The following is a 27,102-nucleotide window of genomic DNA, read 5'->3' on the forward strand; positions in this document are numbered from 1 at the left end:
TTCATTTTTCTAGGTCAAATCTTGGTAAAATTGTTATTATAGATGATCCAATGCTTATTATGTTATAATTGGCTACAAAGTATATAGAAATTATGAAAAATATTAACATTCGTAATTATTTTGAAATATCTTTGCATTCATAAAGAATTGTTCATCATATTTCCATTATTATTATCTATAATAATTTTGAAATGATTATTTTTGTTTTGTTATTTAAGATCATGGTAAAATGATATTTCTGAAATAACTTATATATTGATTAAAAATAATAATAATAATCTATAAAAGTCACATTAATATAATTAAAAGTAGTTTCAGTGATATATGTTATAATATCACAAATGCATAATTATTATTCTCTTAGTTTGTTAACATAAAAACAACTTTCATTATTAAGAAAAGTATGTACATAACTTGTTATAAAGAAATATTAAGGTTCATTTAAACCAATCTAATTTGTTAGACATGTGTTAAGTATTTTTGTTTATGAAGGGAAACAAACTCCAGAAGATCAAGTACATTCCCTCCCTCACACACCAATGGGATTTTTGGTTTAAGCCTAGGATGTTTGCATTTAATGCTCCATATGCATTAAGCATCATATGTTGTGACATTAATAACAATGTGCATAAGTACATGCACTATCAAATGTAGTTGTATAAAAATTCATCGTGTCTATGTGCATATACCGATGATGTATATGTATGCATATATTGTCATTAATGCATCGTAACGAGATGCTCGATGCTTCTCTTATAGAAGTATGAAGAGACTATCAAAATTGAAAGAAATCATTAACAACGATGATTGCATACCAAAGAAATATAAACATTGGTTCAAATAAATGTTAGGCCCAATGCCTAAACATAACTCGCATGACCCACACAACAACAAAGAATAACCAAGCATCTAATAGATGTTCATCATTGACCTTCAATGTGGGTCCCTACTTTGTAAAAGTGGGGTCATTCTCAACAATAATCAAAAGCCATTTCTCATTATCGATTTGGGGGGTTTTCATTCACTGAATCTTGTTAAAACCAAAACACAAAAATTAATTGTCATTTTGTTGAGTTCATAAAACATTTATTGTGTCTGGACTCTCACCTCTCTCTAACAAAATTGTCAAACTCTATAGCAATCCTTGCATGTTCCACAATTATCAAGACCATGTTGACTAGGGAAATGAGGTACCAAGTGACTCCTTACTCATATTATAAGGAGCTTGACTCTATTAATAGGGCAACCATTATAAGTGATTTATTTCTAATTAGGTTTTCAATACCTCAAAAAGTGATTTGCAAAGACAAACTTAAAAATATAAGCGATTTATAAAACCAAAAGAAGACCTGACACAATAATGTCCTATAAATACGAGTTCATTGTATATATTTCACAAAAATAAAAGTATCTCAACATGAATAAGTATTTAAGCACATTGCAATTCTAAGGTTAAAAGTAGATGCTCTCTATAAGCTTTTTATTTCCATGAAATGAAGGTCATGAGATTTTGGCTATATATATAGTCATGAGCCAAGGCTAAGAGGTGTATAAAACTAAAATAGATGTTAAATGGTTTTGGCATGTCTAAAATAAGTGTATTAGGACTCTGAATATCCAAGTAACCTAGAGGCAACCCCTCAATGACTAAAGATCACATAATGAAGGTTATTTTTGTTTCTAATGTTAACTTCCACAAGGATCATAAGAAAAAGAAAAGCAAGTATTTCTCTTGAATCTTTAGCAACATATTTTGTTTAGCCAAGCATCATGTATTTGTTTGGAACATACCCACCAATGGCCATCTACGAGCTTCTATTTGGTGAAGGCTAAAGACATGCCCCACTTTCAATCACACTACCAAGAGGAGACTACAATCCCAACTTAAGAAAAATATCATCTAGTATCAATAACTAAATTTTATGGAGGATAAGCATGTTAGGGTTGATCATCTCAAGCTTAATCTTGTTCTTAGGTCACAAGAGCTAGTGCTTTATTTGATTATTGAACAAGTCACTTATAGTGTGTTTCTTTGTTTACCTTCCTTGTAGGATTCATTCTCTTTCAAGGAAAACCTTGTGGGAAATCAAAAGGATGCTTCCCCATAGCCATGGAAGACATCCTGAATAAACCCATCAATCCAAATATTTGCCTCATCTAAGGGGATTCAAACCAACCACATGTTGGCCCATAACTAGTCAAATGTTCATCAATATTGACAACAATCCATTGAGCTAACCCCTTAAACTGGTTCTTGTAACATTCTTGTCCATAACTTTTAAATACATTTTTATCCGGTAAACACCTTTTTTCCTCTTTATCTCATTCTTCAAACTATTTCCTATATTATTGACGCTACATTTCATCCTTAATTTTAACTTAAGAAAAAATACTGAAACATTTTATTTTTTTATTTTGTGACTAGGCTAATCCTAAGTCGAGGCTAGCCCTTGTATTGGATGGGAGAAGACCAATCCGCCCACAATGGGATGCTTTATTTATTTATTTTTTGACCAAGATAAGCCTAGGTCGGGGCTAGCCCTTATATTGGATGGAAGAAGACCAATCCACCCACAATGGGATGTTTATTACCAAGATTGTGTGAGGCGTGATTGAGCCTGGACGCTCCTTGGGAAGTTTAATTCCCCCAAAGTGGCTTCCATATTCAACTCCTCCCCATGAGGTTTGAACATGTAACCTCCTCGAAACTAAACCCCATGCAAACCAACTAACCTACATCCCATGGGTATATTGAAACATTAAAACATACAACTCTAATAAATATAAGTCCATTCCCCATTGTATTCCCTTCATTTATTTAATTCAATTATTGTGTAAATGGTGTGTGCCACGTCATTATTTTAGGAAACACAACTTTTGTTAGCCACCTCTAAAATTCCATAGCCACATGGGTGAAAGAATGATAACATATGACAAGACAATTTTTCATAGGATGCCAAGTGTACACTAGATATTGAAGCAACAAATTCACAAGCATAAACATCCCTAACATTTCTAATTGAGTAATACATGTCTTTACATAAGTGGTGGAGCGTACCTTGTAAAACATGCATCCCCTTTCCACCTGAATTTCACAGTTGCCCATCTTATCACTCATAATAGGCATGAGATATCATCAAGATTCCATATGACCACTAAAAACATGTGTGTGGTGGGGTGAGTGGTGGAGTGAGGATTTCTAAGCTTCAATATAGATATATTATTAATTAACAAAATTGCTGCAAAGCTGCTAATTACTGCCAAATTATAATTACTCCCAATTTAATTATAAACATATTTTATTAATTAAAAAATATGATTTCTAAAATGGTTTATTTATTATTATTTCTTTTACACTGGAGTGGTAGGTGCGGGAAGGGTTGTTCTCAAATTGAAATTGAGTATAGTTACGGGTTAGGCAACTAGGAAAATAATGTAACGAAGGCATAGATTACTACAAGAGCTCCTTTTGGCCAAAGAACCAAATATTGAAGATTTGGTGGTGTTGGTAGATTCGTCGAGCCATCCTTTAGTCAATTGCAAATTCCCAGAATATTAGGGAATCCGATGGACATGGGCGCGGTCAATTTTTTTACCACGCCCATGTTTGTTGGATTCCCAAATATTCTGAGAATCTGCAATCGACTTAAGCTCATCAGATTCGCCAATGTTTATCCATCATGTTGTTTATAAATCTTTGCCTAAGGATTGCAAGTTGTGAAGCATTATTGATAAAATTAGGAATCTAAAACTAGCCTTCTCTACTATTAGCTTTTTTTCATGTGTTGAGAATGAATAACTATGTTGCAAATGATCTTGTCAATAAAAGTGTAAACTTGAACACAGGAGGCTTAATGAGAAATGGTATACCTTCTCGTGCAACCATTTCTTAAGAGTGGGTCTCATATCCAGTGTAAATTTTCTCTGTATCTAGCACAGCTTTTGGATAGTCTACACCTCCAAAGACCCTATGTGTTTTAAGATGGTAAAATAGCTAATAGATATTGAAAATAAAGACAGTCATAAAATTACAAATATAATTGGCCTTGAAGAATTTTCATTGTACTCACATGTTGTACAAGCCAAAATCCAAGTATGGATTTTGATTTAATACAATATTCTCATCATAGTTTATATATATATATATATATATATATATTATACAAACATTTTTTTATAATATAAAAATTTTCAACTATACACACACACACAATCTAACTAATAAATGAAATGGCCCTTTTTCAACACTTGTTTAAGACAATTTTGTCCAAAATCTAGTGAAATTTTTTTTAAAATCATATGTTGAAGGTAGATAAAGAGTCTCAGCTTTTTTAAGATGTTGAATTCATTATGCATTCAAAAACATATTTTAAACAATAAAAAATCATAATCTTACTAAAAATAGTATAGTTGAATTCCGGCCAAAGAGTCATTTCATCTTAGTTAGACTACTGAAGAGTCATTTCATCTATTAGTTAGACTACTTACATATGTCTATGTGCGTGTGTGTGTGTTAATTGAGTTTATCTAGGGTGTTTGGGAGGAATGATTGGAATCCCCCCTACCCAAGTTCAATTCACACAAGTGACATGATGAACTTTGATATAATGAACGGGTATATGAATATGAATTTTCATTTAACACGTTTCTTATATATATATTAGCCTTTAATGTGTTATAAGGTAGAATGCATACATTTTTTAAATTTTATTCATGGTTAGATTACCCAAAACACTTTATTTCACAAATAAAGGTTTTTAAATATTAATTTAATATATATGTTGATTATAATTTTAATATTAAATTATTATTATTTTATATATTTATATCATTATTTAAATATTCATTTATTTCCCAAAGAGGGTGCCCTACCATGAACCCCTTACCTCACAATGATTCAATGAAAATTCATGATCAGGTGGAAATCATCATTGTCTACCACTCACCACAATTCACTCAACATGCCATCTCTATAATACTCATTCCATCGGTTTCACAACACCATCAAGATCACACGCACAAAGCATACTCAACCTCAGGCAACACCTCCTCTCAACGAGTTCAATCACTCTGTTACATCATTCGGGAATGATAACATCCCATCATAATCAAACAATCCATCTTCAATCCATCAAGGACAATATTACTAGCAGTGCCTCTCCTAATCATAACCTTGGTACCAACCACAATTTTGACAGCAAATCTACTAAAGCAAGGATCTCTTTAAAGTATGACTGGTGCATTTTGACGATGGAACAAATGCCTATTCTCTATCTTGGAAAAACTCTTCCTATCGAGGTGCCCTCACCACCTTATTAGGACCATACAGTGCAACTTACTCCATCGACTCTAGCAAGGGAATTCCTTCAAAGACTACCAACACTAAGAACAATAGCAATTTGGATCATACACCTCTTCACTACGTGCTCCTCCAACATCGGGGTAAGATCATTCTCATTACAATTCAACTCCTTTCTTCAAATTCCTACAAATTGGACCACTCATGAGATACTTCGATCTATGGACTGGCACCACAAAACCCAACGACCTATTTCTATCTAAAATTCTTATATTCTTTCAACTCTCCTAATCCCTCTAACTCGACTCCCATGTTATCATCACACTCTTCTCAAGCCCTTGTTCCTCAAGTTCACATGTCTCTCTCTGTCATCGGATTATCATATTCCCAAACATTTGCCCTCTTTCTTCACCTCAAACAACGTTTTCTCAACAATATGACCCACAACAATCCCTCAACCTCTCACTATGGCAAGGGCATAAGCCGCCTCTCCATCACTTCTCCCTCACCCAACAATCCTCCCCCTATCACCCAACAAAGAGCCCAAAATCAGGCCAAGTAATCCCAAGCTCGCTAGAGCAAATCCTTCCAAAAATGGTGCTCCAAGAAATTGCCCATTATGAAGCCCTAGTTAGGCAGGATCGCAAGTACACTTATGATCAACATGTGCAAGTTGAAACTCAACAATAGATTCCAAACACAAGCACTTCCAATTGTGCCAAATATGTAGGCAATCAATGTCTACTGGCATGCCAAGATTCTTCTTGGGTGCATTCTGGCAACTTATCACAAAGATTAGGAGTAGAACATTTACAAGCTTGCTGAATTTGAAGACAAACTAGAAGTTATGGATAAAAGCTCGATATGCTCCTCAAGATGTCCAGTCATAACTCATTTTTAGTCAGAGTCTGCATAATCCTCCTATCCTATATTCTTTTTGTCTAACTAATTCTCTCATCAAACAAAATCAACAAAACTTGAAAATCTTAGAGTTTAATCTCCAGTCTAGCCTTCTTCAAAGTTCACAAAAAAAGAAGCTTTGTGACCTTTTGATAATAGTAATGAAAATATATATATATATATATATATATATATATTTGTTATTATTTTGTATATGTATATTAACAAAATATTTTATTAAAAAAAATTATATATATCAAAATTTTAAAATTAATTTATATATATATAAACTTTTCAAATTAAAATTATATATGTCAGAGCAATGTCAATAATATAATATATATAAAAGAAGGTTACCCCAAAAAAATTATCAATATCAATGATGTTAATTAACAATGAAATGATTTTGGCAGTGAATATCTATGATTCTTTTCTAATTTTATTTAAAATTTGTAAAAAAAATAAAATTCAAAGTTTAATTATTAAAATTGAATAATTAAAATATTAAAATTAAGAATAAGTATAAGAAATATGAATGTGACAGGAATATATAATTTGGATACATGAATGTGTATAGACATATGAAGTATGGATACAAAAATGTGTGGAGAAATATGTATGTGAAAGAAATATAAGTATACTATAATACATAATTCGAAAAATAATTGTGATAAATGTGTGGTAAATGATCAGATAAATGATTAAGTAAAATGGAAAAAAAAAAAGAGAATAGGAATGTTAGTAGTTTACTTATATATTTTGGAATTTTTCCAATCATATTTTCAGATAATATTTGTCTAAACTTTAGTGAGAATTTATTGAAATCACAATCTTGTTAAATTCCCCACAATCCAAGTGCCCAAAAAGTTTTTCAAAAGTTGAATCCACATATATAATCAAAAATATATTTTAAACAACAAAATATCACAATTTGACCAAAAATTATTTAACCAAATTTATGCCAAAACCCCTGCGAGGATTTATTGAAATCACAAACTCGTTAAAGTCTCCAGTCTCCATAATCCAACTCGTTAAAGTCTCCACAATCCAGTGCCCAAAAAGTTTTTCAGAGGCTAAATTTATACATACAATCAAAAACACATTTCAAACAATAAAATATTACAATTTAACCAAAAACTCGTTAAAATCTCCACAATCCAAGTGTCCAAAAAAATTTTAAAAACTAAATTTATACATACAATCAAAAACACATTTCAAACAATAAAATATTATAAGTTAACCCAAAATGATTTAACCAAATTCCAACCAAAAACTCTAAACTATATACTATATATTTTTCTTTTACTCACAAAAATAAAATAGAAACAACTCATAAAACATTTACGACATACTCAATATGGTCAGGAAAACATGGGACAATGAACAAAAAATTTCAACAAAAACTGAAACAGTTTGCATGCTTTTGAATATATGCCATAGATGTTATCAGAACCCCTCAATCACTAAACAGTGTATTGTACTGAATTTCACTAATGGTATTCTCACATTCTACACAGAGTAGATATTGGAATTTGGGAGAGCACGGGCTTTCTTGGATTAAATTTTGAACCACAAGCCTATGGTCCGTGAGTCTTACATATCTAAAAAGTGCGAGTAGAATACCACTGCCTTTGCCATCATCTGAGTACTGGAAATTACAAACAGTTCATACCAACTAGGAATTCAAGTTTAACAAGTGATACTGGTTTGTTTTAACCCTGAGATGGTGTAGCACTGAGAGTAGCATGTTTCTCCATTACTCGACGTGTTGCAATGGCCGCTGCTTCACTGGCCCGCAAACTGCCATTAGCCATTAAAGTAGCAAATTCAGAAGTAATTTCTTCTTGAACTTTGGTCCGTGCATCACCCAAAGGATCCTCTGGTTGAGCTCCACCCTCCAAACAGTTTGATCCACTTTCACCCGCAGCTTCATTACAATTATTGGGCCCTTTGGCATCTGAGTTGGTTGAGTCATCTAATAGATGACTGACAGGTTTAACTCTAGGTGGTATATTGCTGCTAACATTAGTTTCAACTTTTACTGATTCTGACACCCGTCTATCTTCTTGCTTGTTTGGGGATTTTGATATTCCTCGCTGCTGCACAAGGTTGGACGTGGGTAATGAAGCACCCATATGAGGAACTTGAGGTACCCCTCCATATCTTAGAGTAGCTTCAAACTGCATTATCATTGGCACTGCTTCACAGGAAATGGGAAAATACAAATGAAAAAAAATGAGTTAGTGATATAACGCTCAAGCTCAGCAACATTCTTCGCATCCACTCTTCTGCATAAACATCTGTATTGAAAACGACTTACTTATTAAAGGGCCCATTGGGCTGTTCATCACTTCTTGTGGGAGCCGAAGGATGAAATCTGGGATGTTGCAGCCAACCAAAAACTGTGCAACCTCATTGCTGAAGTTGTTACAGTTATGGTGCAACAAACTATATGTTTCAGCTGTATAGCGAGGGCTTATTTCTTCCAGGAATTCTTCAAACATTTCCATCGGGACGTGAGTGATACCCAACTCAACCACTTTCCACGGTTTTCCATATGCAGTTTGCCCTGTAGGGCTGTGTTGAATACCACCCCCAAAGTAATACTCCTTCCCATAAACTACCACACCGGTATGCCTGGACATAAGAATAAAAACACATGCCAAATAATGTTCAGTGTAGAAAACAAAATCTTGGTGCATTCCAATTCTTGTAGTAGCATGCATCTATGTTAGTTTCACCATATCTGGAAAGTACCAGGAAAGCACTCTGTAAATTGAAGACGGATCCTTTCAATAGCCATTTGGCATGATTGCATGCATCAGAACAACAATGGCTTAGTTATGTCATATATGTACAAATTTCATATAGAATTCAACTTAACTCACATATATTTAAAAGTGGCTTTTGGTGTTTGAACAGCACGGGTACTGGATTTGTTAACCATTTAGTTTCAATGTTTGCAAATATTGGTATTATTTTAGAAATGAATCAACAAACGTCAAAAAGTATGAAATCTTAAGTGGAAATATGAGCAACAAGATAAGCAGGTAAACTAATTTTGCTCCGAAAATTCAAGTTTCATTGAAATATTTTTTGGATTTTACATCGAACACCTAGCAAACTTAAAAACCATTTTTCTGCTCGTATTAAGCATCGATAGCTATTGCTCAAATGCTTTTTTGCACCCCAAAAAAAACACTAAACCCTCACCACATCAAATCCAAAGACTGCACTTTCACCATGCCATAAAACCTCTTAGATTCAGCAAGGTTAATTGTTTCCTTGGCCACTACTTCCTCCAACATTTTTGGATGTCTTTTCTGTGCAAACCTTTCATGAAAAGTTCAAAGATCATCCAAAGTAATATTTAAATTGCAAAGTTTATCATTTTCTATGAAATAGCTCTACAGGTTAGCTCAGTTGGTCGAGTTCCCGTTGCTAAAGCACCTCACTGATAGGGAGTTGTAACGAGGTTACGGAATCACTTCTCCTCAAGAACCTCGGGGTTAGGCTTTGCTAATAAACCAATAGGATGTGATCCTTTCAGGTAGATCTACCTAGATATTTCTTTAAATTCAAAAAAAAAAAAAAAAACAGACAAACCATTTCCATGGATCAATTTAGGCCACTTAGAAGAAATCATTTTCCATGGATTAATTTAGGCCACCGTGAATAACCATTCTAACATTGTGTAGGGATTAAAAGGTACCATTATAGATTCATATTTTTGTTTATTGTAGAAGATTTAATTTTAGAAAGTATGAAAACACGTTACAAACCTATCGGCAGAAAATGTCAAAACTATACTGATTGCAAACCAAAACCCAGGAATGATAAAAATTCACTTAAAAGTTAAAAGGCATGTGCTACCGACGAAGACATCAATTTAGGCCACTTAGAAGAAATCATTTTCCATGGATTAACTTAGGCCACTGTAGAGATTAAAAGGGACCATTATAGATTCATATTTTTTTATTGTAAAAGATTTAATTTTAGAAAGTATGAAAACACGTTAAAAGCCTATCGGCAGAAAATGTCACAACTACGTATACTGATTGCAAACCAAAACCCAGGAATGATAAAAATCCACTTAAAAAGGCATGTGCTACCAACGAAGACATCAAAAATGGAAACAAGGCCACGCAATTTTTGGAATTTTCATTTTTAAAATATTCACAAGGAAAATTTGCATAATTTAGCTTAGACTCCTTGTGCTCCTTAAACCCCAGGACCTTGGTCATATCAAATGCGATATGTGACCAGGAAATACAAAGATGGGCATGGGCTTGCAGTGGCCATCCAACGAGATCTCGTATATTAAAGACGTTTTGAACGTGTGTCCCCCAAATATTTTACAAATCCACCATAGTGACAATGTTAATACATTTGAACTGTATAAGACTAACCAAATTTCAGACAGCCAAAGTCAAACTTTTGATGTCATGCCACATAGACAGGAAACACTTTTCCAGCTCCAGTCAGTAACTTCAAAAAAATAAATGAAAACGAAAAACTTTTATTAATGTCAGACTTGATGCAAGAATGCAATTTAATTAGAATTGTTTCTAAGGTTCTAAATTGTTAGAACTATTCTAAATCAAAATTGGTCATCAATCCGACCTCCACATTGAGTTAAGCACATTTGAGTTGATTTCTTTGCATGATAGGTCCATTAAAGTGGTCAATGGTTATTGAAGACTGATGGTATTCAAGCCTTTGCAGATATTGCCTCTCGCCATCCTTAATTAGCTGAAGCAACATTCACTGGTAGGATACTACATAGAGAGCATCTCTAGTGCCTTCAGCCTTTAACCTGCTTGGCCTACTCGACATCAATTGTAGGAATTGTATGACTACGTTATACCATACAAATTGTTTATCCTCCATGACTACTAAATATCCCTAACTTGATCCTGCCCACCCTTTAAATAAATGAGGGGATATAAATGACAACTTCGGGTAGAGACATCCTTTCATGAGATTCCCTCTTTATATGTAACTCAGTGTTCTTGGAAAAAATGTAACTTAAACATGCAGGTCGACTACCAGTGACATCTACTTAGCCTCGTTGATATCTTCCGATTGTTTAATTTAGTATATACAACTAATCCAAAATCCCACACTTTCAGCGAGTTAGGAGACAGTCTCATTGACCGGATGTTCATCGTCACTATTAGTCACTATTAGTCCATTTATGACCAACGAAACTACACGAAAATAGTCGTAGTAATTTATAATCTACTAAAACCAAAACATAAATTTGCAAACAATGGCAGAATATTACAGACATTTGTCTCGCAACCAAGGGACTATTGAAGCTTATAAAAGCAATAGCATGTGCCCAATCGTTATATATTAATGTGCAAAAGTAGTTTTTGAAGTTTCGGTAAAAGAAAAAGAAGATTACAATATAGGACGTCTCTGAGTAAGTAAGAAGGGCCCAGGGGACTAGGGGATGAAATCACTTTAGAGATCGTTATATATTAATGTGAAAAAGTAGTTATATATTAATGTGAAAAAGTAGTTTTTGAAGCTTATAAAAGGGCAATTGAAGCTTATAAAAGCAATAGCATGTGCCCAATCGTTATATATTAATGTGCAAAAGTAATTTTTGAAGTTTTGGTAAAAAAAGAAAAAGAAGATTACAATATAGGGCACGTCTCTGAGTAAGTAAGAAAGGCCCAAGGGACCAGGGGATGAAATCACTCTAGAGATCGTTATATATTTATGTGAAAAAGTAGTTTTTGAAGTTCCGGTACAAGAAAAAGAAGATTACAATATAGGATACGTCTCTTAGTAAGTAAGAAGGGCCCAAGGGACCACACGATGAAATCACTTAGAGAAACAATTGTAATACCTAATGACATTTTAAATAAAGAAGGGAAAAGATTACAAAAGCACTTGAAGAAAATCCGATGGAAAGGCTTAAAAAAGAAGACGAAACTAATGAATTGCATGTTGGAAAGCCAGAGAAAGAAAAATCAAATGAAAACTCCAAGCTTGAGTTAGAAGAATACCCTAAAGAAAAACTTGAAAAAAAAAACCCAATAAGGACATAAAAAGGAAGAAGTAGCTAAAGTGTTGAATAATCAAATAAAGAAGATTCAATGACAAAGGTTGCTATATATCACCACCTGCACCATTTAAAGAAACAACAGTCATCAAAACAAAGGTGTGAGAAGTAGCTAAAGTGTTGAATAATCAAATAAAGAAAATTCAATGACAAAAGTTGCTATATATCACCACCTGCACCATTTAGGGAAACAACAGTCATCAAAACAAGGGTGTCAACGTCAACAAAACTTCATATGGGGCAACATGGAATCAAAAAGGCAGCCAAGATGAAGGCACATCAAAGACTAAAAGCAATGCGTGGAGATATCAAAGCATCACAGCAAAGACATGGGTCAAAAGAAACTAGGGTCAAAATCGAGAAAAGACTACTACAATTAGACCCTATCTCCACATTTGGCTACATTGGTTAGTAGGTTATATTATATGACTTCTTCCCATGTTTTGAGGATGAAACATGCCAGAGGGGATGGAATGTAATATACCTAAGGAAGATAATATGGACTACATAGGGAGGTATCCAAAGGTATAATTAATGTAATGTGGCCATAATAATGTAATAGGTCTACTTTCTAATTAAAAGGAAATAATATAATAACAAGGGGCAGTTGGCATAAGGTCCCCAGAAATACTCATAAGAAAGTATAGATACATGAGTATCATTGTGTTCAATGTGTATTGGATTGTACTATCCTGCAATAACCATGGTTTGTGGAGTGATTCCTTCCATAGGGAGCATTTGATGGTGTTACCTTACCTTAAGGGTTCTTCTCTCTATATTCTTGTGTTGTGTTTGAAGACTAATATTTGGAAATTTTCATGGTGGAATCTCTCTTACATCTTTGAAGCTTTACTACAAAAATTCAAGACATCTCAAGAGGTGAAAGTCCCAATGATACATGATATGATTTCCCTTATCATGTGCATGCTAAACATATGGGGCACTCATCCCATGACTTTAAATATTTGTGATTATACCATCCAATTAGTTGTACCAATATGTAATTAACAACTTCACTTTGTCCCTCTATTTGCAAATGGAAGGAGATACTCCTTTTTAACTTGGTGTCACTTTTCTTTTTACATCTCACTTATCATCTAACCCTCTAGCCTCTAAGACCCCCCATCAATAATTGGCTCACAAGCAAGTTTGAACTCATGTGGGGAGTATAATATTTTTCCTCTCAACCACTTGAGGTAGACCCAATTGAGATATCTCGATGTCCATCACTATCTACAATGTGATCCAAAGGTGGTTGAGAAACTTAGGGTCCCTATGTAACATAATAGATGTAAACAACCCAACATTCACACATGTAAAGACAATGTTGTTGCATCTTACCCCATAACCAAAATTTTGCAAGGAATAACACATACATATTTCTTTTATCAACAATCATAAATATCTAATTGTGATGACATCATGTTCCTGACAACCATCCTACAAAATAAATAGAATCTCTCTCCCATGGTTTCAAAGGACATTGGAAGTGACATCTAAGTTCCAAATTTTGGTTTGGAGGCTTAGAGATGCTCCACAACGCACATTGTCTAATGAGTTCTTAGCATTTGCTTGCATACAATTCCACTAGAGTCACCTCTATAGGTTGGCCAAGGTCTTATTCATAAGAAAATCCCTTACTACCCTTTATCAACTAGAGTTGGCATTCCCTTTTAGGAACATAAATCTAGGTAATAATAGAGTATACCATCTTCCGTATGGAATCTATGTTTGCATTATGACACAATATCTACATCAACACCCCCCATTACGTCCATGAATGGATGCCACTCACGATCAACATCATACATATTCTTGAAATACTAGACTTCAAGTGTATCAAGTTGAAAAATGACAACACCGTTGGTACCCTTTATCCAATATCCCTTTGCTTTCCACATACCTAGCCTTAGCCTATACATCATCCAATGTGCTAGTATTGAACAATTGAACAATGATATATCTTTTTGGATGAGGCTATGTAATTCTTTGAAATATTTGCACTATTGCTTCTTTCTCCTCCACAATTAGTAATTTGATTGCGAGCCAATGGAATTCTATCGTATCTCTTTTACCTTTTTACCTTTGTTTATGTTAAAGATACTGCTACTTGCTTTTCATATCTTGTTCATACCGAATGAGATGGAACTAACTTTCAATATTTTCTTAAAACAATTCCAAAGGTCATAAGGCAACTTTCCTTATGATATTGTCTCTAAGTATAACTCTACCACCATGGCAATGCATCCCCTACCGACTTCAATTGGTGCATAAAGAGTGGTTATTTCGAGCAAAGGTTATGTGGTTAAGGGAAGGAACTTCGATTGAGTCACCACTCTTTCATTGAATCTTAAGGCGGAAAGGATTGGCCCAAAAGAATCGAGTATAACCCAATGGGGGTCCACTTGTGGGAGGTTGGATGAGTAAAGATGATGATTTTGAAGGGGTTGATGTGTATTGATTAACACTAAGGTGGACAATGAAGAAAGGATTGACAGGTTTTATGGAGAAGTAGATGATGAAGGATAGATCGATGAGTAAAAAAATTATTGGCATCGATTAGGTAGTGTTGGTGGCGTTGATCGGTATTAGTTAATGATAGAGCATTGGGAGTTGTTGGAATTAGCAAGCCTAAAATTGTTGGCCTTGGTAGGACTAAGGTTGTTAGGAAAAGGAAGGTTGTTGGTGGGAGGAAGGTTGTTAATATTAGTGGGAGGAAGGCAATCACTGCTCAAGAGAAAGTGATTGGATCTAGCAACACCAAATATAGGTTGCAGAACGGGAATATGTTGTCATTATTGGTGGTAAAAAGAGATGATATAGTAAGTGTTAGTGATTTATTCTTGGTAGGAAGCCTATTTAAAAAGGCATAAGAAGTGCCAAGGGAGTTCTTTGGCTTCCAAACTGCAAATCACTCAATTAGTTAGTTGGGTGCAAGCATTAGTTTGAAGAGACTAACAAAAGGCGTGAAATAGTTGCTTGCTCATTACATGTTTTGTTCTACTAGGAAGGTTATGTCTCAAGGCATGAGGAATTCAATTACAATGTGAATGTGCAAAGCCCTACGGCACCCCTTTTGTCTGATTTGTGCAAGGAGGTCTTGGACCCATCTATGTTAATGAAATTTTGGAATTTATAATCCTGGAGTGCTTTTTTGGTTTAATGAAGGGTGTACCTTGTTTCTTCATGGGAATGTTGTTTTTTACCAATGGTTGAACACATGCTATTGCGTTAATAATCTTTAATTGTCATTTATTTAGCCCTATGTCTGCAAGGCAAAGTTCTACAATATTTTTCTATTGTTTGCAAAGCTATGTTTCGCGGTTAGGAGCTTATTTAATCTACTACAGATAGTTCCATTGGTTAGAAATGAGTTGACAAAGATGAATATGCATCTCATCAATGTGAGTAGATCCTATTTCATTGTAACCATTTGGAGTTGGGATCATAACTTTTGTTATAAAAGTGTTTCCCCTTTCACTAGTTAATTTATCTGAATTTATCTAAGGAGAGGTTTGATGGTGAATATTAGAAGTGGGTATTGTGCAAATGGAGATTCTTTTTGGGGATGTGTAGAAACCATTCATAGGGCAAGGATTGGTTTGAAAATTTCTATGTATAATCAACAAGGATGAGTTTGAGTCTCCTTGTGCAACATTGACCATTGTGGAACAAGTTTTGTCTCTTTGATGAAATATGCAACAAGAATTGATGCTTCTTTAGTATTTGGTTAACACCATGATTTCAATTATAATGCTTAATTCAGTGAGTGTCCACCAAGGATAGGTTTATTTGCCAACAATTCAACAATATCTTCCAATATATTTACCACCAACATATAGTTTGATCATCATCCCCAAATTTTGCCTCTAGTTGGGGTATGGTGGCTTCGACTAGTACAACCTTTTAGGGTAAAAACAAGGATATAAATTAAGCCATTTGGAACACTTAATGTTGAGAAGTTGAGTTTGTTTGCATCAACTTAAGGTATGTTTCTCTAGAGAAGTATTTTTAAACTTGTGTAGGGTCAAAATGAACTATAACGCTAGAATGGTGAGTCAATTGAAGTTCCTTCACTTAACCACATAAGCTTTGCCCGAAACTATCCAATAGCAAGTACTAGGACTCCTCTCTATACAAAAACTAAACTGTCTTCAACGTGTGTTACATGATTCCTAATAATATTCCACATCCAATTCTCGAAGCTTCTCTATTTTGTTTGTCTAAAGACAAGGCATGTTATAACTTGATTTACAGAGTCATAATCCTTGACTATAGGGCTAAAGTATAACAAATAGGATTCACTTAAGTACTTGATTATACCTCTAATGTACTTGTATTTTACATTACCTAGACCTTATTCATGTTTAAATTCAAGGAAAATGTATGTTATACAAGAAAATATAATAAATTCACTTATCAATTTGATAGAGACAATTTTGCAAAAATTCTATTATAAATTTATATATACTCCAACAAAAAACAAATACAAATATTTTTAAACTTCATCTTTAATCAAAAATATATCACATTAAATCTCGAGACTATACACATGCATGCATGCATATATATGGCCACTACTTTAGATTTAACAAAACTCAAATTTTCTTTACATACATATGCCACTACTTGAGATTCAACAAAATTCATTTTTTTCTTAAATCACCACATTGGGTAACTAAGCTTGTAGTCATAACTAAGCTCTTTCGTTTCTTTTGTTTCTGTTGTTTAAGGTAGCTGAAAGGGGAGCACTATCATTGTTGAATAGACAAATCACCACATTGGCTAACTAAGCTTGTAGTCACAACTAAGGTTCTTTCGTTTCGTTTGTTTAAGGTAGCTGAAAGGGGAGCGCTATCATTATTGAATAGATAAATGCAAGACTCCAATTATCTTCCAAGGACATTCTAAAATCGATAAGATAACCTTCTTGATGGAGATGAGCACATATGGCAAAACTCCATTTGGTACATTAACAAAGTTCAACCCCATTTGGTACATTAACAAAGTTCACGTATGTATAGGGGAGATGTTACATTTTGACCCCTTGCCTTCCCAAGTTTCTTTGTTCTAAAGAGACAATGTCAATGCTAATTTGGTAATGAATGGAGATAAAATGCATTAGTTAAAGAACAATGTTAATATGCCTCGCATTTGATGGGTACAACCTCATTTTTCTTCCGCAACAATCCATTGATGTAATCATTATACATATAATGCACTAGCTCCATCTATGTTTTAAGTATTCTACCAAGATGCTTACCTTCTTGTTCATAAACTTTGAAGAAAGCTCGTTATTCCATCCAAATTGCATACACATGATTATGAATATGAAGACAACACATATCTCTCCCTTAATTTAAATGTGTTAATTCCACCCACGCTAAATATACTTTCAATAAATTAAAAATGCAAACATAGACAACTCTATTGACCACACACTGTCCATAACAGAAATTTCGAGTTATGAGAAGAGTGTCACCAAAAGTAGGAAGTTGAAACTCATAATCCATTTGTGCTATGTCTCAACCTGGTCCTAAGATTGAAACTTAAGACATTTGCTATCTGAGATTTGAGAATGGCTTGTGAAAATGAAAAACTTAGGATGGCAAACTTTAAAGTTTACATTAACTAGCATGAGAGAGTCTGCTTTACTTTCAATCCTGCTTATAATTTTACCAATCCCCGGCTCTTATCAAGCCATTTATGATTTTTTTCTCCATAAAAATAATTTTATACTTCATAGATATAGTAATATACACAACAAGAATCATCATGTAGTTTTGCAGTAATGGAACACCACAGAGGTAAGCAAGCTTCCCCTTCCAACATACGCAAGAAAAATCAACGGTATGCTTTATACATTTTATCTCTTTCATTTTCCGACATCATTTACCAAGAACTTCTGTTCAAATAAACATTCGGGGCACGCTTCACTTCATATCTTAAATAGAGCAGAGTAGCCATAACTAATGCAAGTTTTTAAACTTGGATAGCAATCTATAATGAACATATACTAATTCACACATAAAGCCAACTAGCCGGTTTAACAAAAACGACCTAACATGGTTTTCACTAAGCTTCTTCTAAGATTTCACACCCAACAATGATGGTCGATCATTCTGAAATTAAAAAATGTATCCCTGTTACCGAAAATGAAGTGCCATCAATGATACATATACATGTGGAAAATTCTATCTATTAATCTGTGTGGGTGTTCTATAGGCTTATTAACCTAAACTAAACTAACTAGTTTATCTAATATTTGCAATCCATTAATCATACATCTCTTGCTTGGCTATTGTAAAAACAGCAAGAAAGAATGGAAAAATAAATATATTTCACAGAAATCGGTCTACATTAAATGGAACTATAAGGTACGACTCTAATCAAGTTAAAAACATATAATGAGATTACAACCATGTCACGAGCGAAGGCCATTCTCCAACTTCCAAATTTACATGCAAATAATGTCCTCGAGTATTTCAAATTCCATATGTGCATGACATAGAAGTTGCTCATGAATATTGTTATGTGTTCAAACCTTAAAACTAAAATCTACTTACCAAATTCCTTCAATGGCTTTTCCAAGAAAAGTAGTTGAGAGTTGACGAGCAAGTCCTTGGCTTAGATCATAAACATTTACCATGACCTTCTCTCCTTCCTGCATGATGAGGATGTTTAGTAATTTCCTTCCATATAATAATCTCACATGAATAAAAGCACAGGCATATTACACAAAGATACACAAGTAAACTCCTTTAAAAAAAAATGAAAACACTCTCCCGAGGGGTGAGACGAAGTGAGGTGTTCCCCTTTATTTCGGCTGCAGAGCGAAATGGGTGTGATTTTATGCATTACATTTTGAACCTACTGTAAACTCCTTTTAAAAAAAATGAGATATTTATGTATTGCATTTTGAACGTACCGGCATGGTATCATGATATAACAAAACAACAAAACCACAAATGTACACCAGGCATACACATCCACGTGGGTGAATACAGACAAATATAGAATGCCATCATTCGTGCACAACAGCCACAGACTACATGTAAATATCCTTGTTTCCTCATGGACACGAACTAAGAGTGGAAAGGATTCTCAGATGATATGCTGTTTCCAAGTCTTTAGTGATTATGTTCAGTTCGAATTCAAAATTTCCGATGTCTTCATTTATATATAAAAAGGATTTAGCTTAGGTAGTGGGGAGAAATTGTTATTTTTTTTTTACCCAGATTCAATTCTTACCTCTATTAATTTAGATAGTCTGGAGAAATTATTATCTTTCTTATAAGAAAATTCAATTCTAGCAGATAATATTTTGAGTTCATAATAATATTTTAAGTTCATAATGAATAATATTCATACAATAACTTCAAACCTTATTGTCTGAACAATCCATAAGAATAAAAACATATATTAAATATTTCTCACAAATATATATATATATAAAAAATGAGAAATCATCGTTTCTCTTAACATTAATAAAATATAATATGAATAACAGCCCCGATCAATAAACATGTATAACTCATGAATAACTTAATAATACAAAAGAATAGCACATGTTTCTCAAACTTCATATACTTGCCGAAGCCTTGACCCTCAATGAAATAGAAATCCAATATAAGTCTATAAATTGTCATAATGCAAATCGGCCAACGATAGTTGGAGCATGAAAAAAATGTCGAAAGTAATTGACTTGAAGCCTAAAAGCCTGAAAATCAAAGCCAAAGCCTTTAAGGCTTTACGAACTGTATTTACCATTTAGTAGAGCCAGTCAATCTCAGGCTTGAAGACCGACAAATAACATGTGAAAAATGAATGCCTAGGGTAGAGAGAGGTATAGGTTACGGGTGTAATAATTTTTTTACTTAAACTATTAAAACATAGAAAACCCTTCCTTGAACCCCAATTAAATTTGTTACTAAATTCGCTTTTATAAATTTGAATTCATTTAGGTTAACATTATGTTCACCTGTGGGGATTAACAAACTTGGGGTTCACCAAAACTCAAACACAAAGGTTCAAATTCAGCAAACCATATGACTTAGCTTATCACTCAACAATATGTGTGTCTTTACATTTAGAAGTGAAGTGCACTTTACAAACTACGTGGAAAATATGTGTCATGTAACATAATGTGTGTAACACTAAATACATTGTTGCTTTGTAAACATTTGCAAGGCATTTGACACAATTCTTGGACATTTGCTAATTAACAACCTTAAGGATCTAAGTCTTCCCACCTTGGTGATACTACTTGTGATAACACTTTACAAGTTTATCAATGGTAGGTACATGTAAGCTTTGGTGCGTGCAAGGGAATTCAAAGTAACATAGGAATTAAATAAGGTTTCCCATGACTTTACATGGATGAGCTAGAGGTAATTATATCAAGTACCTTGAGGATTGGCTCCACTGATGGCTTCCTTCTTTCTGGACTTTCTATTAGCTTTTGGGGTCACTCCAAAAGTGCTTTAACCATGTTAGGAGAGCACTAGGTCCCCTAATCCCTTGGCAATGCTTGATGGGCATATAGATGGTTCAACTAAGATGGATGCTTGACCTTGGTTAAAGTGCTAGCACAGTGCCCTTACCTAGGAGGTTGTTACCCTAATGGACATGATGCCTAACTCATTGGGTGCACCGAATGGGGGATCAATTGCTTTATTAGGAGAGATATCTACCTAGGAGAAGCGGCACTAGGCACATGGAGGAGGGTACTTAACCCTAAGAGCATGGGACCATGTGATATACACATTGGACATTAGATGCTTGGCATGAGGACACTTGGGTTAAGGAGCATACTTCACGGAGGTTGGTTGTAGACCTAAACACATGTTGAGGATGACCATTGGAGGATAGTGGTCACATTGGCACACATGTTGAGGAGAATTGGGCACAAAAGGATATGTGGCACACAATTAGAGGAAGGGTGCCCTACATGAAGATACGTGAATGTTAGACCACCATGGAAGACGAGGCATTGGACTAACACCTTGTTGGAGAGCACACCATCTTAGAGGAGGGGATACAAGGGGGGCATTTCATGGATTGAATAAACCTTGTGCGATAATTGTTTATTATTGTATTATAGAACACTCCTTGAAGAATTATTTGATGGTAACCATGTGGACACAAGATCTTGTTTTCTATGAGCCTCCCTCACCTACTCTATATATAAAGGGAGAAGAGAGCTCTTGTAATACCATTGTACTCTATTCTATCTTTGTCATCATCTTGAAGCTATGTTGCCAGGAAACGTGGGTGCGGGGACCGGGACCGGGACCGGGACCGAGACGGGGACGGCATTTTTGGAAACAAGGTGCGTGGGTTCGTTGGGTAATATAATAATATTAAATTTTAATAATTATATTTTATAAATTATAAATTTATAATTAATAATATATATGAAATTTGAATTTGTATATTTTTTCAACTTTAAACAAGAAAACTTTAATGATAATCATTTAAACATGCACATCATTGAACATTCAACATTGACATTGAAATTTAAAAATTTATCCCCAAAAAACTGTTCTTTTGAATCTTTTCCGTGTAACCATGACACTGTGACAGCTATGTGAGAGAGCTCAAGGCTACTACTAAAACTGAAAATTCAAAATACATACTAGGATAAATACTAGACTCAGCTATTTTGGTGAAACTTGGGATAGATTTTGTCACACACAGGCTTTAAAATAACTATGCAGCTTAGGTTCATTTGCAAGGATACCTATCAATGAATCAAGTTATGGTCGTACAGACCCTTCCTCCTACACAGCCAAGGAGTGTTAGCATTTCTGCCTCCTGCTCTAATTTCAAGACAACTTCTCTCCTTATTGAAATTGCTCATTCTGGCTGGAGCTTGAGCTTGTAACTTTGCTTTGAATGTTTAGTCTCTCCCATATAAAAACACAATTTTTTCATAGGAGATTCTTCTCAACCTAATAGTGGTCTAGAATTTTCTTGATGTCTAATCATCCACCTGCCCCATGCATGGTGTGCTCTGTGGTAAAGCAATCCCAAAAACAGTGGCAGCCTTACCCTTCCACAAAACACGCTTATCAGTCTTTGTTTCCCAATAAAATGCACAACAGCCATCTGATGGTTTGAGGGATAGTTTGTCTTTGAGTGCGAAGCTCTGCCTGAATATTAATTATCTAAACATAAAACATCTTCGCAGTTTTTAGAGATTACTTGGTGTACAAGTCTGTAGAGACCATATATGATTTAGGCATATTTTCCTAGTTTTAATCTTAACATGATGTTATCAGAATGCTGTGAGAAATTGGCAGATTTTGATACTTAATTTAGCCATTGTCCAAAATAGCCCTTCGCCATTTAACAGCATCAGCTGATTACAGCTTATCGCTGGTCTCAATCCTACTTTCTATTTGACCGAAAATGTCTGAACCTGTATGTGTGCATTTACAGTTTATAATTTGATGGTTATTTGGCTCGGGAATGAATGTTTCATTCCAAATTGATTTACAAGAATTCTTAAAAAACAAGACTTGTAAAAAACTTTAAAAACCGGGTGCGAGTACCCGTGCAACACAGGTTTTGATGGTAAGGACCGTGGAAGAATGTTTCATTCCAAATTGATTGACAAGAATTGATTTAGGGTTTTTTAGGTTTTGTTATAAGTTTTACCTTTGTTATAAGTTATTTTTTAAATTTCAATAAAAAAAAATTATTTGAAAATTAAATTTTTAATGTAGTTTTCTTATGAAGAACCCAAAGAACCCGAAGAACCCAACCCGAAGAACCCGAAGAACCCAAGAACCCAAGCACCCAAAGAACCCAAGAATCCAAGAACCCATTAAAGGAAAAGAACCCAAATTTTTTTTTTGAAGAACCCGGTTCTTCATGGAAGAACCCGGTTCTTCTGGGTTCGTCTAGGAAGAACCCGTACCCGAATCCGGTACTTGGGTGTGGGAACCCGAGACGGGTTCGAGAACCCCACCCCCGGGTGCGGGTACCCATGCAACACAGTCTTGAAGATATCTTGTAGGAAACAAAAAACTAGGGCTACTACAAGACAAGACAAGACAAAGACACATCTTGGATGCTCTTTAGATACTACTCATTATTTACTCACGTTCGTGCTATGCAAGTATACCCTAAGAAAAAGAATATGACAATTGAGGAGATGATGGTTTATTTTGTGGCTCCTATTATAACACTAGGTTTCCAATAGTAGTAGAAGACAAGAAGAGTGGAGCTAACAACTTGGATGATATTGTAGCCTTATTCATGTGGTGGATGGAGACTAGGGCAAGATCATGGGGAACCTAGCTTGATGAGTCTTGAGCTTGGTGTGATGATTTGCTCCAAAGAAGACTCAATTATTGTATTCTTAATGTTCCATGGAAAGTCTTGATGCCAAAGTTGAAGAACTAGGATTTCAGGAAACCCTAGGATGGACAAGTAAACTTGGAGACCAACCATGTATTTATATAATTCAACATGGCTATGGTTTGTAAACCCTTGTTAAAAAAGAGCATTGGTGTAGAGAACTTATGTGATTATAAGCTTGGTATGTGCCAAGGAGACTTGCCAACGTTGATGCTAGTTTGTTGAGAATCTTTGGTGAGTGAAAAGCTTTGCTTGAGTGTGATTCCTAGCTAGTCGGAATTGGTAGCTAAGGCTTTCCTATAATTTTCCAACTTCAATTTCAAGACATTAAGACAAGGATCCACCTCTTCACTTGTTGGTGACACCAACTCTTCTATGTGTGTACAAGATTTGAAGAACATAACTTCAAGTGCTAGACAATAACCGAATAGGGAGGGTAGTTATCCTAAAGTTTTCCAAGCACATTCATGCTAAGAGATCAATTATTTGAGCTATTATTCTTGCAAAATTTTGACATTACCACACTCATTGCTTTGGTGGTAATCCAACTAGTGATGATGATACACAAGCTCATGTTAATGACGAACTTCTAGTTTGGTTGCCTAAGATATCCATGTTCGCTTTGTTGTTCTTCTAGTTCTTGATATTGGTAGGCTCGTTTCAAACAACTTTCTTAATAGATGCTCTAGAGCTTTCCAAGAGATAAAATAAGGGCATTCAAGTTGAGATTTACAAAGCCTACCTTTGGTCCATGTGGTCAAAGTCTTGCTTTCCCTAGGCTTTATCACTACTTGCATTTATATCTCCAATTCAAGGATGAATTAATTAAACCTCCTAGGTACACCAAACCTCAAATGCCTTGCAATCTAAGCATCCCTCTAGCACAACCCAAAGCTCATTCCCATAGACTTCACAATAAGATGGACTACCATAATCCTAAAGAGCACTATAATTGTAAAATTTATACTTTAGAGCCTAAGATCAAGGTGCATTTTGATGAGATCAAAAGATGGCTCTTCTATCTTTTTAGGGACTCACATAGGCTCCTTTTAGGTAGTCATGGAATGACATGCACTAAGCCAATTACTTATTTCTTATGGCCTTCTCACACTTCAAAAGGAAAGGGAACCTTTGACCAACAACTTGGCTCTCGTAGACCCGTGAGGCATCACATATCCAAGGAAATCATTGGGGTCACACTGATCACATTTTATCATAGTGCTGAGTGCCAAAAAGCCTTTCCAATGTAGCAAGATTCTTCTCTTTCTATGTGACTTCCTTCTTGATGAGGTTCGTTGATTTTCCACATTTTGATAGGTTCAATCTTCCTTGTGCTGGGATTCTCTTATTTTTTATTAGGGTTTATTGCTGCTATGTAATCCATGAAGTTGTGCTTGCAGTTTCTATATCATCTATCATATAATATATTATGGTGCTTTCAGTGCCATGGGTCAATTTTGGCCTTGATAGATATTAATATATATAAATAAAATTAATAAACTAAAATGGGCAAAAAAATATGTCTAATAAAAAAATCATAATAAGACAACAGATGGAAAAAACATCAATCTTAACATCTTGATCCCCTATCTTTTAAGCAATGACCTAAGGTGCTTAACAAAACCAGGGTTAAGATGGATTTAGTTGCAACTTCGAGAACCTTCATCAAAGATCACTCTCTGCACTGAATTTGTACTTCTATAAAAAGATAAAACAAATGGAAAGTGTATCAAATACGTACATTGTGGCAATCTTCTCTACTTCTGGGGCTTTTCAATTGTGGGGCTTTTCAATTCTGGTATATAAAAGTATTCTCGTTGCTATATGATGCCTATATTGCTCATGGACTAAGAAATCTAATGATAGAGGTCCTACATCCAAGCCAACACCCTTACAAACAATCCATAATTTTTTGAGAAAAGAAAGATGTGACTGCTCCTATAGAGGTTGAATATTATATGGGAAAAACTGATGCCTATATTGCTCATGTATTGAGAAATCTAATGAGAGAAGTCCTACATCCAGGCCAACGCCCCTAAAAACAATCCAGATTTTTCGAGAAAAGAAATATAGGGCTGCTCCTACAGAGCTTGAAAATTATACGGAAAATTGGAGCATGTTTCTGGTAAAATTATGTGCGACGGACGGTACTCTTCAGTATTGCTGTAATCACAACGAAAATTGAATATACTGCATCCATGAAGAGTTTGAAAAGAGTCCTTCACAGAAATGGGCAAAGGAAATATCATCGAAGGAATAGGATATTGCCTTATAATATGAAAATGGTGAAAGAGAAAATCAAAACTGCAGAAGCAACCATAAAAGCTAAGCAGAAAATTTCCTTGAAATGTTCAGAGTACAGAAAGGAACAGAATGCATACCTCAGCCATATTTTCAAGAGAATAAGCTTAAGCTGCACACCTGAAACACCCCCAATGTAATCAATTAGCTACCACAGTCTATCCCTGACCCCAACATAAATCCCCAAAACACATTCCACATGCTAAAACTGGAAGAATTAAACTCTAATTTTATACCCAACAGATACTAACACGAATCGATCTACAAATCACCGGACTAATATCTGTCAAACGACAACTACAAACGATGAGATCTGAATCTGTTGCCATTCACTGCTAAAACACAAATTGTGGTCAAACTCCATCCAAATAATTACCTGAGATAACCTGAAAATCGCTGAAAGTGTAGTGCAATGCAATGCAATGTGGGTTGGTCAATGCCGAAAATGGGCAATGGGTCTCTCAGACATAGCATTTATAGCAAACTCCCGCCCGAAACACGGAAGAGAGCGTCAGGTGTCGGGAACATTCTGGAGGCGTCCCTTGTGGCAGAGCAGGGGCATCCCCGGAGCGTGGACCAAACGCTAACTCCCTCGTCCCTTTTGGGTGAATTTTTTAACTTTCTTGAGTGGGTTTTCTCACATTTTTCGTTGGAATCAAACAGTTATAATTTCATCGTGTCAGAATTCAATGTCATTCCATTAACTATGTATTTTAGATCATTTTAAATCAATCTAAACAGTAAAATTCAATCTCAACAACTAATTATTAGAATCTAAAATTCGTTTCTCCACCCATCCCATAATTTTAAATCAATCTAAACCGTAAATTTCAAACTAAACAACCAATTATTAATTTAAAATCCGTTTATCCAACAACCCCAACTTTAACTGTCATTTTTTTCAATTCAAACAACCAGTTATATTACAATATAGATTCCTGTATCCACGAATGCCGAGACGCCTGAAATGCATCTAAACTGGACACGAAGCATTTTAGATGTACCATCACCGTATTGTGATTGGCTAAAACCCTCCACGTGGCCGTATGTTAGACGAGAGTTTTTACAAGTTTCGACGACACCAACCATAGAGTCTAGAAACTTCGATATTTCCAACTGCTTTGGTTTGACCGAATAATATTTTCATTTGTATTATTAT

General features: G+C 34.8%; 1 protein-coding gene across 1 annotated transcript; it reads right to left on the reverse strand.

Annotated features, from left to right (window-relative positions):
• Positions 1 to 7,590: 7,590 nt before the first annotated feature.
• On the reverse strand, positions 7,591 to 26,802 carry LOC149227282 (uncharacterized). The gene is made up of 5 exons (XM_089375478.1): positions 26,320 to 26,802; positions 26,024 to 26,063; positions 18,842 to 18,939; positions 8,520 to 8,836; positions 7,591 to 8,396 (listed from the first exon to the last, which is right to left on the reverse strand). The coding sequence occupies exons 2-5, from the start codon at positions 26,030 to 26,032 to the stop codon at positions 7,912 to 7,914; spliced, it is 909 nt and encodes a 302-aa protein (XP_089231604.1). The 5' UTR covers positions 26,033 to 26,063; positions 26,320 to 26,802; the 3' UTR covers positions 7,591 to 7,911.
• Positions 26,803 to 27,102: the final 300 nt, after the last annotated feature.

Source organism: Pinus tabuliformis, chromosome J (assembly GCF_031772625.1).
Source record: "Pinus tabuliformis cultivar Carrire ecotype Pingquan chromosome J, CPIR1, whole genome shotgun sequence".
Classification (NCBI taxonomy): Eukaryota; Viridiplantae; Streptophyta; class Pinopsida; order Pinales; family Pinaceae; genus Pinus; species Pinus tabuliformis.

Excerpts from the sequence above, each read along its gene's own strand:
- LOC149227282 (XM_089375478.1), bottom strand. Across the intron at positions 8,837-18,841 it reads AAAGCCATTGAAGGAATTTG|GCATACCGGTGTGGTAGTTT; the intron begins GTAAGTAGATTT and ends TCTTATGTCCAG. Across the intron at positions 8,397-8,519 it reads CCCAATGGGCCCTTTAATAA|TGCCAATGATAATGCAGTTT; the intron begins GTAAGTCGTTTT and ends CCTGTGAAGCAG.